The sequence below is a fragment of the Nothobranchius furzeri genome, chromosome 17 (assembly GCF_043380555.1).
Source record: "Nothobranchius furzeri strain GRZ-AD chromosome 17, NfurGRZ-RIMD1, whole genome shotgun sequence".
Classification (NCBI taxonomy): domain Eukaryota; kingdom Metazoa; phylum Chordata; class Actinopteri; order Cyprinodontiformes; family Nothobranchiidae; genus Nothobranchius; species Nothobranchius furzeri.
The window spans coordinates 48,196,281-48,211,140 of NC_091757.1; the positions used below are offsets into that span (position 1 = coordinate 48,196,281).

At 41.8% G+C, this 14,860-nt stretch overlaps 1 protein-coding gene across 1 annotated transcript; it reads left to right on the top strand.

Moving 5' to 3' along the window:
• Window positions 1–4,297: 4,297 nt before the first annotated feature.
• Window positions 4,298–12,057, top strand: LOC107394023 (glial cell line-derived neurotrophic factor). Its single transcript, XM_015972736.3, has 2 exons — window positions 4,298–5,276; window positions 10,608–12,057. Exons 1-2 carry the CDS (start codon window positions 5,102–5,104, stop codon window positions 11,138–11,140), a joined length of 708 nt encoding a protein of 235 aa, XP_015828222.3. The 5' UTR covers window positions 4,298–5,101; the 3' UTR covers window positions 11,141–12,057.
• Window positions 12,058–14,860: the final 2,803 nt, after the last annotated feature.

Sequence of the window (14,860 nt, forward strand, 5' to 3'; positions counted from 1 at the left end):
AAATATATATACACAATTTTAAAGTAAAAGGCTCGTTATATTGAAACTTTCACGTATAAAACATAACGTTACCTCCCGTGTCACGTGACGTTACGTGACAACCACGGAAGCCGCGGTCACGTCATGCTAGTCTGTTCCATTTAACAGTTTTCTTTGACCGAGGAAGGACGGTGTCCTTGCAGGTGCATGGTCTCGCAAGACATCGCCTTGCGAAGCCAGGCACCTTGACACGGAGAAACATCTTCAGCCTTTTTAAAAGGAGAAAAACTGACAACCTTGCAGCCGCCTGAGAGGGAAATCTGTTTCAACATAACCTTCCTTCCAACATGATACATTAGACTGTGACTCTTTCACTGTAGAACTCTTAATTAAATTCCACCCTGCTTTGAGTAAAATCATCGACAGAGTCTTGGATTTTCTGACTTTATTTCTCACAGTTAAACTTTTCACAATGCGGAATTCCTCAATCAAATCAGGTTTAGAGCATTTTTATGCTTCTAGATCAAACAACTGATAAAATGGAACAAATTAATTTTTTTCTTACTTCTAAAAAAAGCTTTAAATGTTGTTTATCCAGCAACAAAATGTTTCTGAAGGTGCAGCCTCATGTGGGTTAAACTGGTCCACGAAACAATTCAATCTGCCCCAAAGTAGCCTCCATTAGAAGGGAAGTGAACATCTGTTTGGTGTATTTGCTGCTTGGCAGGAATGTTGTGAAGTGAAGTTGACAAGTTAGTGGAAAGTGGAGCCTCTTCTGAGTGATTAGCTGGAAAAATATCTGGGATTCTGAACGTCTGGAGAAGCTAAAGCAGGTTTGGATGCTTGAAGGTTCTTGTGTGCTTTTAGTAATTATAATACAAGGTTATATATTTTTAAAGATATTCACACATCAGCATGTTTCCTACGACAGGACTGTTTCAAATGTCCTCTGAGAATGTAAGCTTCGGTGCGTTAGCGCTTGCTTTTGAGCAACAAAAAACAATCAAATGTGGTCGAATTAACAAACAAAAAACACTAATTCTGCTGCTTAATAATGAGATTATGAAGCTTATAATGAAGCAACAAAAAGCTGGAAACTGGCACCTTGAGTGAAAATCAAAACAGCTGGTTTATGTTTTTTTTTTTTTGTTTCTTTCTTTTTACTTTGTTTCCATATTAATGTGAGAAAGTGTGCAACCTAGCATTTATGCTTGGGGTGATGTCTCTTAAGGGATTTTCTCTCCTGAGAAACTACATCAAGCATGGCGTTCTGCTGAGCTGTGATACCTTCCTGCAGGGAGCGTCGGCTGGCATGCGCACACGACTTCCAACCATGGAACATTGTCCCCTTCCTGATTCTATATTTTCACTGTCTTTAAAGTTACACAGAGCAGTTTCCTGCTCCTCCACCTACTGACTGAACGTGGAACTGTCAAACAACCTTGCAGAAGCCTGCTGTAGCTAGCAACAACAATGAGCTAACTCTAACAGGAGCCACCTACTACTAAAATAAACCACTAACTAAAAAAGACTCACACTGTTCGACAAAAAAAAAATACTTACAAGTCCAGTAGCAACAAAGCCAGGTCACCATCAGTCCGTGATTTCATGGCCTCCTTTAGCTCCCTCAAACTAGCATAGGCCACGCTGATGTTCACTCCGGTTTTAGCTCTAGGCTTTGCCTCCAAAGACATTACTCTCTTACTTTCACTTCCAGGCTCCGCCGTGATGCCAACAGCAAAAATAAACTTATTTTTTTCTTGAGCTTTTAATGTCAATCGACAAACTGAAAATGCTAAATGCTGGCATAACAGCTAACAGCTGTAAGGCGGGTAAAGAACACACCATGTGGGACACCGCTCTGCTCCACAAAACTGTTAGGTGCAGTTTCTGGTCAGCAGAGGGCTGCAGAGCGCAGTTCAGGGTGAAATTGGTAAAGTCGCTACTCACAAAATCACTTCAAACACATTTAAAAGAATTGTCATGTTGAGGGTTTGGGGGAGGATCCATGTGCAGGTGAGTGAGGCTCTGAGACATAAGGAGATGGTGTGGTCAGGAGAGCAGGAACAACAAGAGATCACAACGACGAGGGCAGAACATAACAATGACAGCCAAGCTGGGCGCAGTAGCAGATGAACTAACATTACACAAGGGACAAACAGGGTTTAAATACAAGAGGACACAGGTGAGGCAGGGTATCAGGCAAACAAGGAACAGGTGAGACTAATTAAATACCGACAAGGGGAGACAAGAGAGAAAAAACTGGGGCTGTGGAGCAGCACGTGACAACAATAGCTTAAAGCAGGAATATTCAATTCCAGGTCAGGAGGGCCGGTATCCAGCATTTAATTAATTTTAACTCTGTTCCAACACACCTGATTTCAATCAGCAGGTGATTCAACTGCTGAATCAAGTGTGTTGAAGCAGAGAAACCACTAAAAGGTGTTGAATACAAGGACCAGAATTGAATACCCCAGGCTTAAAGTGTTACTGTTTATTGTTACTTTAACCAGGGCTGGATTGTCATTGCAGGGGACACAATGTGCTTGTCTCCTTCCTCCTCTTGACTCCTGTCTCCTTCCTCCTCTTGTCTCCTTCTCCTTCCTCCTCTTGACTCCTGTCTCCTTACTCCTCTTGACTCCTGTCTCCTTACTCCTCTTGACTCCTGTCTCCTTCCTCCTCTTGACTCCTGTCTCCTTACTCCTCTTTTTGTCTCCTCTTGTTGGTCTCCTCTCTTACCTTCAGAAAAACTGCTTTCTATTAGTAAATTAATTTACAATGTCATCAAAGTCCAGATTCCTGACAAGCTGAGATTCAATAGCCATCAGTGACAGTGCACTGAGGCGCTGTTGACTTTTTGCTGTTCTCAGTTCATTTTTTATTCTTGCCATTTGTGAAAATCGTTCCCCTTCACAATTTGTAACTGGTAGAATTAGAAAAATCCACAGGGCCACAATCACATTAGGGAAGATGGACTGTAGACTATTTTTTAGCCCAAAAACGATCCTGGTACTGCTTATATTAAATTAGCTATGTGGACTCTCTGGGGATTATTTTGAGCGGGGAGGCGCAAAGGTCTGATCGTTGACGCGCTCCAGACAGATGCGTCCTGAGAACGGCCGCAGTAACATTATGAAAAGTGTTGCCAGCTCTAAAATAAATTTAACACGCAATCGTTTATGTCAGCTTATCCTTTCATGCTTTCTGTCTTTTATTTGTGTCTGATGCGTTTCGCTGCTGCGGAGCGAGCGCATCACCTGGAGCGCATCGGTGTGCCCGGCGCGCAGCGCACATTCCGCTGTTTTTGCGGTCGGTAGATCTTTTAGAACTGCAGTTGAAAGGTAGCCCATAAGGTGAATATATATGTCCTGAAGATTTTTCTTCAGGATTGAGAGGAGATGCAGGAAGATAATAAACAGAAAGGACAGAAAAATAGTCAAATAAAAACAAGTTCGTTTTTGTACCTGGTTGCAACAAACAGACACCACTGAAGGTAATCAGAAGTGAGAAACAGAAAATAAAATGGTTCTTTCAATGTTTAGATCAGCAGGAACTCTGAGAGGCAGCAGGTGCATCAGTGAGTTTGCGGCCGCTACGCAGGGCGAGGGGGGAGAGGGCTGAAGCAGGCAGTAAAGATGCAAAAACTACCATTGTTAAAAGAAATGTGTGTTAACTTAGAAAATGCGGACGCAAGTTTAATTACTTGTTAACTTCTTTCTCCAACGTTAAGACTGCTGCATAAAAAATAAAAAAAATTAAAAAGACTGCTGCTCGCCTGGGCCCCCTTGTGGCTGTGGGCCCCTGGGCCTGTGCCCAGTTTGCCCACATTATAATCTGGCCTTGACTTTTACATAGAATATACTCCCACTCAAGTTCATCAGTCTTTGTGTGCATCTTCTCCATCTTCTCAAACCTACAGTGAATCGGGGCGGGCGGCAGCTCATGCTGAACCTGGAAGTTTCATCCTGTTAAAAGCAAGTTTTCCTCTCCACTGTCACTACATGCTATGGCAAGTCAGTGTTTCAATGTAATCTCCTGGGTTTCTTTACATGGGAAATTTTAATTGGAAAAATAAATTGAACTCAGTGCACTGATAAATAGGTTCAGTTGAAATGTTTACTTTGTAACGTGTCTAGAAACGACTCTTGCTGTGATTTGGCGCTAAATAAAAATGAATTGAACTGAATTGAACTGAAATGAACCCTTCATCCATCTGGACTTTGAATACTATATTATTTAAATAATGTTATAAATGTTGCAGCTTTGCTATGGACTAAATACTTTAAACCATTTTATTGCAGACATAAGTTATCTGGGTTTTATTACAATCACTCCTTGAACATATTTTAACAGGCACTAATAGACATAGAAAAACAAATGTGTCCTATTTTCAGATCTATTTTCTAAATTGTATCTTGTTTTAGACTATATGCTTAAAATTAAGCCAGAAGATCTGGCAAGTTACACAGAAATATTTACAAAATCCTTAAATAAAACGTGAGATTCATATAAATGCATGTTTGCACTGGAAGTATATAGATATAAATTGTGTCTGCATGATGGTGAAGGTAATCTGTGCATCAAAACTGAACTTTGGTTCAACAAACATCCTCTCTTTCTCTGTGGTCTGATTGGCTGATTGGAAACATGTTTCAGTTTTATTTCCGTCCTGGAAGGGTGGGAACAAAGTTCTGAGCCTGAAACTTTCTCAGAACATGCACTCCTCCAACCTCTGGATCTTGGAGCCACTCTGGGGTCTGGACTCCATCCGTCTGCGGGGTGGAGACAGGAGGCCACAGAGGATGGACCACTAGACGTCAACACCTCCACATCTCCCTCACCTCCTTTCAGCTCAGTCAAGATCGATGCTTGAACTGAGCCGGAGCTCCTCAGCGTGAGACTGTAACACAGGAGAGCTGGTGTTCATTATTTTTTGAACAGTGACTCGGAATTTTGTTTGGATTTTTGCGCATCTGGTGCGCCAAAATGGATTACAGCGCGCAGGCTGCAGATCCATGATTCGAGTTTTGCTCCGTTCCTGCAGCATGCTGTTTGTCCTTATGTCCAGATAAGACCTGTTAATGGGACCGCGTCATGTCCTTCTGCTGGATTGAGATGGACAATGAAGTTATGGGATAGCCTGACCACTTGTTTGGTTCTGCTGAGCGCCGTGCGGGTCAGCGCGCTGCTGCGGAACCGAAGAAGGTCCGCTGACGAGAGTCCCCTGGACGTCCCTCCGGTGCAAATGCGTCTGTCCATGATCTCTCCCGGAAACAGCCGGGAGGACGCAGCAGAAGGTGAGGACGCACAAGGAGAGACTGTGGAGGACAGAGTCAGACATCAAAATAAGACATTATGTTATTTCAATTAAAAGTTATTTCTCAGAGGAAGAATTGCATTAACTCGAGCATGAACAAAAATGTTATTTAAAGTCAAATATACCATTTAATACGGGGTAAACAAGACCTCTTAGGGCCTTTATCCTTAACAGGATTTGTACTTTCTTCAAAATCCTGCTCCATTAAACCTGTCTCATGCCCTCTAGTGGACTAATTAAGCACTGCAGGTGGCAAGCAAGATGTTTTATGTAATGTTTTGTTATTGGCAAAATAGATCGGCTACATTAATCAAATTAATTAAAAATTTTCTTGTTCAGATATTTTGATCTGTATTTTTGAGAAAGCTCTTCAACAACCTTAGTTTGGAGAAATGCAGATGAGTTCTGACCTGACAGTTGAGTTAAGCCTGGGGCACAGCGGAGGCAGTCGCGTCACGTTGCATTGCGATTTTGAGAAGTCAAGTGGTTGCGCCACGCCACTGAGCGCTTCTTGGAAAGTCGCAACATCATGCGGGATTTGAGAACAGGAAGAAGGAAGTGACTCTATTGTTTATATGTGATCAGACTTGCTGTCGTGTTTTTTGAGACTAGAGTTCATTAAAAATGGGTAAGCACACTAGTTATATGAATATTTTAAGACCAATAGTACTTTAAAGTTATCAAAACATGTGGTTGGGTTTGTGCCGTAAAGCCGTTCCACATGGTAATATCTGTTGTAAAGTACTCCACAATGTTGTAAACAGCCGTGGCGCCTCTGCGCCGCTTGAGTTTGAACTGGCGCCTATCTTCAACACCTCAGCGTGACGTGGCGCTTCTGGGAAGTGGCGCGACACTCCCCGTGTGCCCACCCTCCTTAACTATAATGGCTTCTATTCAAAATGGGTGCCGTGCGTCTGCCTCCGGTGTGCCCTAGGCTTTAGTCTTTTTTCCAATTTAAAAGATTTCTTAGCATCATTACATTGTTTTTTTTAAGCAGTGCGCTTCCAACACTCTCTATAGTGGGGACGGTGTGCTGCAGACCTCTACTCAGGACGTTGTGGATTGGGGGGCAGAATACTGACATGTCTTCCATTGAGGATGCAGAGTCTGGAGACTTTGAGTTGGCCTCTCAAATCTCTGGTGCTGAGGTCACTGATGTGGTTAAAAAGCTCCTCTGTGGCCAGTGGCGGTTCTACATGGAATTACTCCCCGGGCGAGGCCCCCTTTGAGCGCCCCCCCCAACCGCCCCCACCACCACCACACCGCCCCACCTGCACGAACACACGTTTTCTACAAACAGGCATGTTTTATTAGAACGACTATTGAACATTCATTTTTCTAAGTTGCACATATTTATATTAATTACTATGAAGTTGTCAGAATGTAAAGCAATATACATTATATACTGTATCAAAATATATAGAATCAAATATACAAAAACAACTAAACTAACTAAATATTAAGAATATATGCACATAATATATAATAAATATTCTAAATAGCAAAAATATTTAACACATAACAAACTAAAGATAATCACTACAGCACTGCACTTAGAACAGAAAACACAAACTAAAATTAAAACCTATCCTTGATGCAAAGTCATCAATAATGTCATCATATGAAATCTGCTCCCCTACTGAGTGATTGATACTAATCAGAGCCAGGTGAGTGAGCCGCCCCTGAAACATAGGTGACCTCAGGTATGACTTGATCAAGTTTTGAAAAGCTCCTCTCAGCTTGAGCCACAGAGACTGGCAGAGCAGTCCAAAAGTTGGGGTAGATCTCCAATAGATCTTTATCATGATCCATAATATTTTAGAATTGCCTCTGAAATTGTAATTTAAACTGACATAAAAAAACTGTAGACTACCAAAAATGCCAACTTTTACAGAACAAATCATGTAAAAAATAATCAGTGCAGCCATCTGCAATAAATAAACAGGATAGTTAGTGGTGACTGGGGAGTTTTCTTCTGCTTGTAGAGTTGTTTTATTTATTATTATGTGAACATGATCAACATGTGTTTGTTGTTGTTCAGGCAGGCCACAGGCTGCAGCGAGCATTTAACAAATCCTAGTTTGAATCAGTTAAAAACGATTCAAGGAATTTTTTCGAACCATTTGAATATTCGTTTCAATATTTCAGCCCTATTAGCTCTGTTAGCAATTAGTTGACCAAATTTAACCGTTAAAATCCCAGTTAACTGGTTCAAAAAATTGAAAACATGCATCATGAGAGCGAACATACCTTTATCTTTCTCCTCTTTTTTCTTTTTTTTTTTTCCTGAATCGGGCACCTGGTGGTTTTAGCCTTTTTATGTTCATCTCTTCTGTTTGGCTCTTGACTCAATAAGTTTCCTTTAGTCAGGACTAAACAATTTGACCTTGATGGGGGGGTGAACACAAAATCGTTTTGTTTTTCCTTTTTTTATTTGGCCATTTCACACAATTCAGAAACACCTGAAAGAATGATAGGCCTGTGTTTATGATATTATGAATGAAATATGGAAGAACATCAAGATGTGATCGACTTTAGCCATGTTGATACAGTTGATTCAGCCCCTAGCTCATTTCATTTGGACCCACCCAGAGGTGAATTCCCCCGCCGCACCCCTCCCCTTCCTGTTCTCCATACACACACACACGGTGCACGGAGCGCCTGCAGCTGCAGGGGGCGCCAACTTGCTGTTTCCAATCCAGACACTGTCATATGACAGATAATAGAAAACCTCGGTGCGGCGCAGGTTTCTTTTTTCTTTTTTTTTTACTCAGCGCTTGTGCGCCCCTTTTGTGTCATGAAAAAATGCCGCCCCGGGCAACTGCCCTGTCTGCCCGTGCCTAAAACCGCTACTGTCTGTGGCAAGGCTCCAGGGGTGGATGAGATCCACCCGGAGTTCCTTAAGACTCTGGATGTTGTGGGGCTGTGTTAGCTGATGCAGCTCTGCAATATTGCGTGGACATCTGGGGCAGTCCCACTGGACTGGCAGACCGGGGTGGTGGTTCCCTTATTTAAAAAGGGGGACCGCAGGGTGTGTTCAAACTTTAGAGGGATCACACTCCTGAGCCTTCCTGGTAAGGTCTATTCAGGGGTTCTGGAGAGGAGGGTCCGTCGGATTGTTGAACATCAGATTCAGAAGAAGCAATGTGGTTTTCGTCCTGGCCGTGGAACACTGGACCAGCTCTATGCCCTTAGGGGGATCCTGGAGGGTGTGTGGGAATTTGCCCAACCAGTCTACATGTGTTTTGTGGATTTGGAGAAGGCGTTTGACCGCGTCTCTAGGGGGGCCCTGTGGGGGTACTCCAGGAGTATGGGGTACCAAGCCCTCTGAATACGGGCTGTTAGGTCCCTGTATGACCGGTGTCAGAGCTTGGTCCACATTGCCGGCAGTAATTCGGGCCCGTTCCCAGTGAGAGTTGGACTCCGCCAAGGCTGCCCTTTGTCAACGATTCTGTTCATAACCTTTATGGACAGGATTTCTATGTGCAACCAAGGTGTGGAGGGCATCCGTTTTGGTGGCCTGAGGATCAGGTCTCTGCTTTTTACAGATGATGTGGTCCTGTTGGCTTCATCAGAATGTGATCTTCAGCTTTCGCTGGAGCGGTTCACATCCGAGTGTGAAGCAGCTGGGATGAGAATGAGCTCCTCTAAATCTGAGACCATGGTCTTGATTCGGAAAAGGGTAGAATGCCTTCTCCGGGTCAGGGATGAGGTCCTGCCCCAAGTGGAGGAGTTTAAGTATCTCAGGGTCTTGTTCACGAGTGAGGGAAAACTGGAGCATGAGATCGATAGGCAGATTGGTCCTGCATCTGCAGTGATGCGGACGTTGTACCAGTCTATCGTGGTGAAGAGAGAGCTGAGTCTGAAGGTGAAGCTCTCGATTTACCAGTCGATCTATGTTCCTAGCCTCACCTATGGTCATGAGCTTTGGGTAGTGACCAAAAGAACGAGATCGCGGATACAAGCGGTGGAAATGAGTTTTCTCCGAAGAGTGGCTGGGCTCTCCGTCAGAGATAGGGTGAGAAGCTCGGTCATCCGGGAGGGGCTCGGAGTAGACCCGCTGCTCTTCCACATCGAGAGGAGCCAGTTGAGGTGGCTCGGGCATCTGGTCAGGATGCCTCCTGGACGCCTCCCTGGTGAGGTTTTCTGGGCACGTCCAACTGGGAGGAGGCCTAAAGGTAGACCCAAGACACGTTGGAGGGACTATGTCTCTCACCTGGCCAGGAAACGCCTTGGGATTCCCCCAGAGGAGCTGGCCCAAGTGGCTATGGAGAGGGAGGTCTGGGCCTCTCGACTTGGGCCACTCTCCCAGTGACCCGACTCCGGTTAAGCAGATGAAAATGGATGGATGGTTGGATGGGCTGAAATCTGACATGTATGGCAATGGTCCGGTTACAAAACTGCATTTGCATGAATTCAGTTCTACCTCCTCTTACACTTTTTGATGATTTGAGTAAAACAACCTGAACATTTCCAAGACTTTCTGACTGCTTATTGCGAATTTACTAATTTTCTGTCACTGCATTCCACTGTGGAGGCCCTTGACCACTCCTTCATTGGCAGACTGAGACATCCAAAATGTAAAACACTGCCGTAGGTCATTCTAGTGATGGGATTTATGGCTCTTTCATGGAAGTCGTTCATTAGTCGGTCGTTTACCTCAAAGAGCCATTCAAAAGACTGACTACTTTGAACGAAGCGAAGCCAAGAGAGCAGGGATATTAAGGGCAATGTGTTCCTCCGCTGTCTGTGAGGACGCACGGTGGTTGGGTAGTGATCCTCCGACATCCGTCACAGCGGTGGGTGGGGGTTGAGCAGGTGCGCTTTACCGACTTCTGAGGAAGTTTGTTACTGGAAGACAAAATTAACAGTTCTCTACAGGAACTTTATTCTCATTGTTCACTTTGAAAACCCATTCAAAAGATTAGATTAGTTCGTTAACATCCCATCACTAGGTCATTCATCCCCTCTGCAGTAAGAGTGTAGAAGGCAAGACTGCTTTATAGAGGACATTTCAAACACAGAGGCAATTCAATGTGCTTTACAGTTATCAGGACATGATGGGAAAACAAATTCCTCAGTTTAACTGGAACTGGCATTATCCTGTTAAACAATAACATCAATGCAATGCAACATTCCATGTGTGTTCAGTATTTTTGCAATACCGGATGTGCATTGGTATGTCTGTGTCCCTTATGCCGCAAAGTTCTGGAAGCACAAACATTTAATATTTTCCGTAACCAGTTTGAACTGCAGTTTTGTCCAACATGACGGACTTTTGTAAGAATAATGTTCTACTGATGTTTTTCAGATGCTGAAGAGGAGCTTTTCCGGGGTGATGTTGTGGAATTCATCAAAGTAATAATCCGACGAGTACGACTCTCCTCCTCCTACTCTTCATCATTCCTCCGGGAGAACTTCAACACGAGGACTCGACACAGAAGGGAGAGGAAAAGAGCAGCACTGGAGAGTGACAAAGGCATAAGAAGAGATCCCGGAGGAGAGGAAATGATCAGGAAGGTTAGAAGAGGAGGAGGAAGTGGACGAAGACAGAGCTGTGTGCTCAAACAGATTCACCTCAACGTGTCGGACCTTGGTCTGGGATATCTCTCCAGTGAGGAAATGATATTCAGATACTGCTCAGGGCCCTGCAGGAAGTCAGAGACCAACTATGATAAGATTCTTTCTAACCTTGTTTTTAAAAAGAAGCTCCCCCCTAAAGACAGGCCCCCGCAGGCCTGCTGTCGGCCGATAGCGTACGACGATGATATCTCGTTTCTGGACGACAGCCTCGTTTACCACACCGTGAGAAAGCACTCCGCAAGAAAATGTGGCTGTGTTTAGCAGGATTGGGTGATTTGATTTGTTTTGATCTGAAATAATATAAATGACCTGAGTCCATTTACAAAGATATTATTGAAATTTAAATCCCAAATAATCCTAATGATGTTCTTTTCAACCTCATCTACACACATATTTAATCTGAACCCATTTAGAACTGAAGAAAGAATCCATCTCAAACAAATAATCAACTGATTTTTGTATCATAGAAATAAAAGTTATTCTTATATGAACTCTATTTATATGATGTATTAACTTATTGATATTTATTTTTGTTTCTTGCAAAGTAATAAATGCTATTTATTGCTGTGATGACAGGTGTTTAAATCCAGCTGATTCACTTTCACAGATGGATTAGTTTACAAATCAGGATTTCACATAGCAGGAACCTGCTGAGTCATGACAAAGTGCTTCACAACAACACAATAAATGTCAGTGACAGATGTATTAACTAAATGTGTTATTCACATAAAAAATAATGATTGGGTTTAAACTCATCTGGAGAACACGCGTTCATCTTGCTGGGACTCCCCATGACTCTTTAAAGGAAACATGTTCCAAATGGAAAATCAGATGTGCTGGGATTACACAAACTTTAATCTGCAGCTGTGAAGCTGAATTGTTTAGATAATCTGACAGCATGTGTTTGATGTGCAAACAGGGTATACCCACTGAGATGCAAATTTCAACACTCATGCTGCCGTTAGAAATGCTGAAGAAACGTCTTAGCTGGTTGAATTTTGGTTAACTTTTTGTCTTGTAGCGGTAAAAGCCACTTCCAAAATCTGGAATGTTTTGTGGTGTTTTAAAAAGTCAGCTCAAGTAAATGTAGAAGAATGAAGGCAAAACACACCGGCAGCATTTTACACTGTAAAAAATGCTGCCTTTGTCCTTTTTTATTAAACACTCACACACTTTGATGCAGTCTACTGAAATCTTTACATATATATAGTTTTGGGATTCAACAATGTTGTTTTTTTTAAAGCCCAGTTTTTTCATGTGCATTTCTTTCAAAAGCAGCTCTTCTCTGCTTTTATATCCAGAGTCTGATTGATCAGTCATGTATGAGCTTAGGCTTAGTTAGTGGTTGTATAAATTTGCTTTAAACTGTCCAATATCATAAAAATTGTTGATAAATTTCTTCTCAATTGACCCATTCATATATTTATGTTAGTATGATAAAGGTAATTTTTTGAGCTTGTTATTTATATCCACAAAAGTTTTGATTGCTGCTTTTTTACTTCAATATGTGTCTGCAGTTTCCTTAAAATGTGATCTCTGAACTTTTCAGACTTTGCATTATTAGAAAACTTCTGCTAATGTTGTTTTATGGACCAAGATTATTGGTGATAAAAGTATAGATTTCAGGTGTTATTTATTCTAAAATTTGGAAATCCTTGGTACAGTGATGTCATTATTTAGCCTACAGTTTGCCCTGAGGAGCGACACTTTCTGTGTGTTTGGAGCATCGCTTTAATGAGCCACATCAGTGCTTTCCCAGGGAGCTGAAGAAGACAAATCATGCAAGGTGTTACCCACATTATTGAGTTATTGTGTTAAACATTTATAACTATATATTAGTGATGCACCGATATGACATTTTTGGGCCGATACCAGTATCTGAAATTAAGATCACTGTTATGACTGATAACCGATATTTGCCGATACCAATATACTAATGCTTCTAAAATCAGCAGATTTTCTATAGAATGAAAATTTTTAAAGCTGGATTTACATTATTATGTACACACACCAGACACGTTTACAGTTCTGAGATTATTTCATTCACTGTTCACATGACTAAACACTTACACATCACCCTCTGAAACAGGCAAACAAATGAAGACAAGATGGAAAAAATTCTGGTTGTAAATGTCGGCCCGGTTTTATATATATATATAATCCATCTGATGAACCGAGAGAGAGGCTGTTTGTAAAATATGGCATTCAATGACCAGAAGAAGCAACTTTTTTATAGCGCACTGTGAGACAACAAAGCCCTGTGAATTACGCCGTTGTGGAGGGATTCAGCTGCATTTTTCAGTGTTGAGTTTAAGAACGCTGACTTTAAAGAAGTGTAAACGCTGCTTTTTTTTTTGTCGACGTCTGACAACCTGTTAGAAGCCTAGAATTTTAGACCATCAGTTTACCGAAGCAAAATCATTTTGCTCTGCATGTTGGACTAGTCATACTCCATCGGAACCTTTGCAGCCCCGGTTACTCTGGATACTGGCTAATCACAGTATTCTAACATTTTGATGGGTCAGTCACAGTTTGGTGGATGGGATTTTACTGCGACTGAGGGAAACTAAGATGGCAGCGGCTTGTTTGAAATTGACTCATTGACTGCCATCCATAGCGGTGAGTATGTCATATTGTTTGTTGTCCAATAGAATGCATAGAAAGTTTGAAATACAACCGTAGACACCTCACCACCACCCCGCCACCACGACCACGACTGACAGCTGTCAATGGGTTAGGATGACTTGCCAGTAGGGATGTGTATTGGTGACACTCTGGCAACACGATACAGGGAAGACTTGCAAAACATTCAGCCAGATGATATTTTTCGACTGAAATTATTGTAGAAAAATTCAATAAACAGTCCAAACTGATACATAACATGTTTAACATGAGGTATCTGAATCATAATAGGGCTATCTACATTTCAATGGTGGAAACAAAACCCATAACTAGCGGTCGGCATTTGAATTGTGCCAAAAGAAAAGAAAATACACAACTGTTTGCATGTAAATTCTTCCAAAAATTCGATTCATGACTTTTGAATATCAATGTAATATTCCAGGAAAATATGTTGCGATATATTGCCATATCGATATTTTTTTACATCTCTACTTTCCTGGCCAACCCGTCAGCACAAGTTACCAAAAGTTTTGCTTGATGACTATCAGGAGATTCTGAGTACCTACACCAGCTCAGGTACTTCAATAGTTCCTGAAAATGACCCGGATAAGTCGGCTCGCTGATGTGGAGGCACGCACAGGTCGCAAAGATCCGGTAAAATTTGCCCAAAGTTGCACTTGTGGAAACAGCCCTAATGGGGTGTTTCCATAACCATGCAGGGCTAAACTAAACAGAACGGGAGTACAACTTAAACAATAATCATAAACACATGGTCGTGTTTTGTCGTTGATTCTTTTCTGTTACTCCTATCATTTTAGCCATCTTGGTCCCCCCCCCCCCCCCCCCCCCCAAGGAAAACATTGCAAAACTAATTTCAACTGAAAGTGTTTTTTTAGTATAAGGCTGTGTTTCTGTCATTTATTCCACAGTTTTCTGTTTTAATTGCAGTAATAAAAAATGACTTGAAAGGATAAAGTTTTATTTGAAGAAGAAGAAAATATCATTTCTATAGCGCCTCTCAAGATAAAAATCACGAGGCACTTCACAAAAACATAAAATGTAAAAATATAAAAAATAATTTAGAAAATGGTTAAAAATGTATTTAAAATAGACACTTGTGATTTTAAAAAATGTTAAGAAAGAGAGAGAGTGAATAGGAAAGAGGGAAATCAGTTGATCCTGAGGAAGGTGGAATAGGTGGGGATAGCTGAACAAGGAGTTGTTCTTGTCCAGCTTAAGAACTGTATGGTTAAATTTCCTTGGATGTATACATTTATTCTGTCCATCTATTTATAGATAATATATATTTAGATCAAAAGATCCATCTATACATGCTCTAGAAGAAGGAGAAGAAAATAT

Coding starts and splice junctions, on each gene's coding strand:
- LOC107394023 (XM_015972736.3), top strand. CDS start 5,102: ATGAAGTTATGGGATAGCCTGACCACTTGTTTGGTTCTGCTGAGCGCC. Junction 5,277..10,607: donor CCGGGAGGACGCAGCAGAAG/GTGAGGACGCAC, acceptor GATGTTTTTCAG/ATGCTGAAGAGGAGCTTTTC.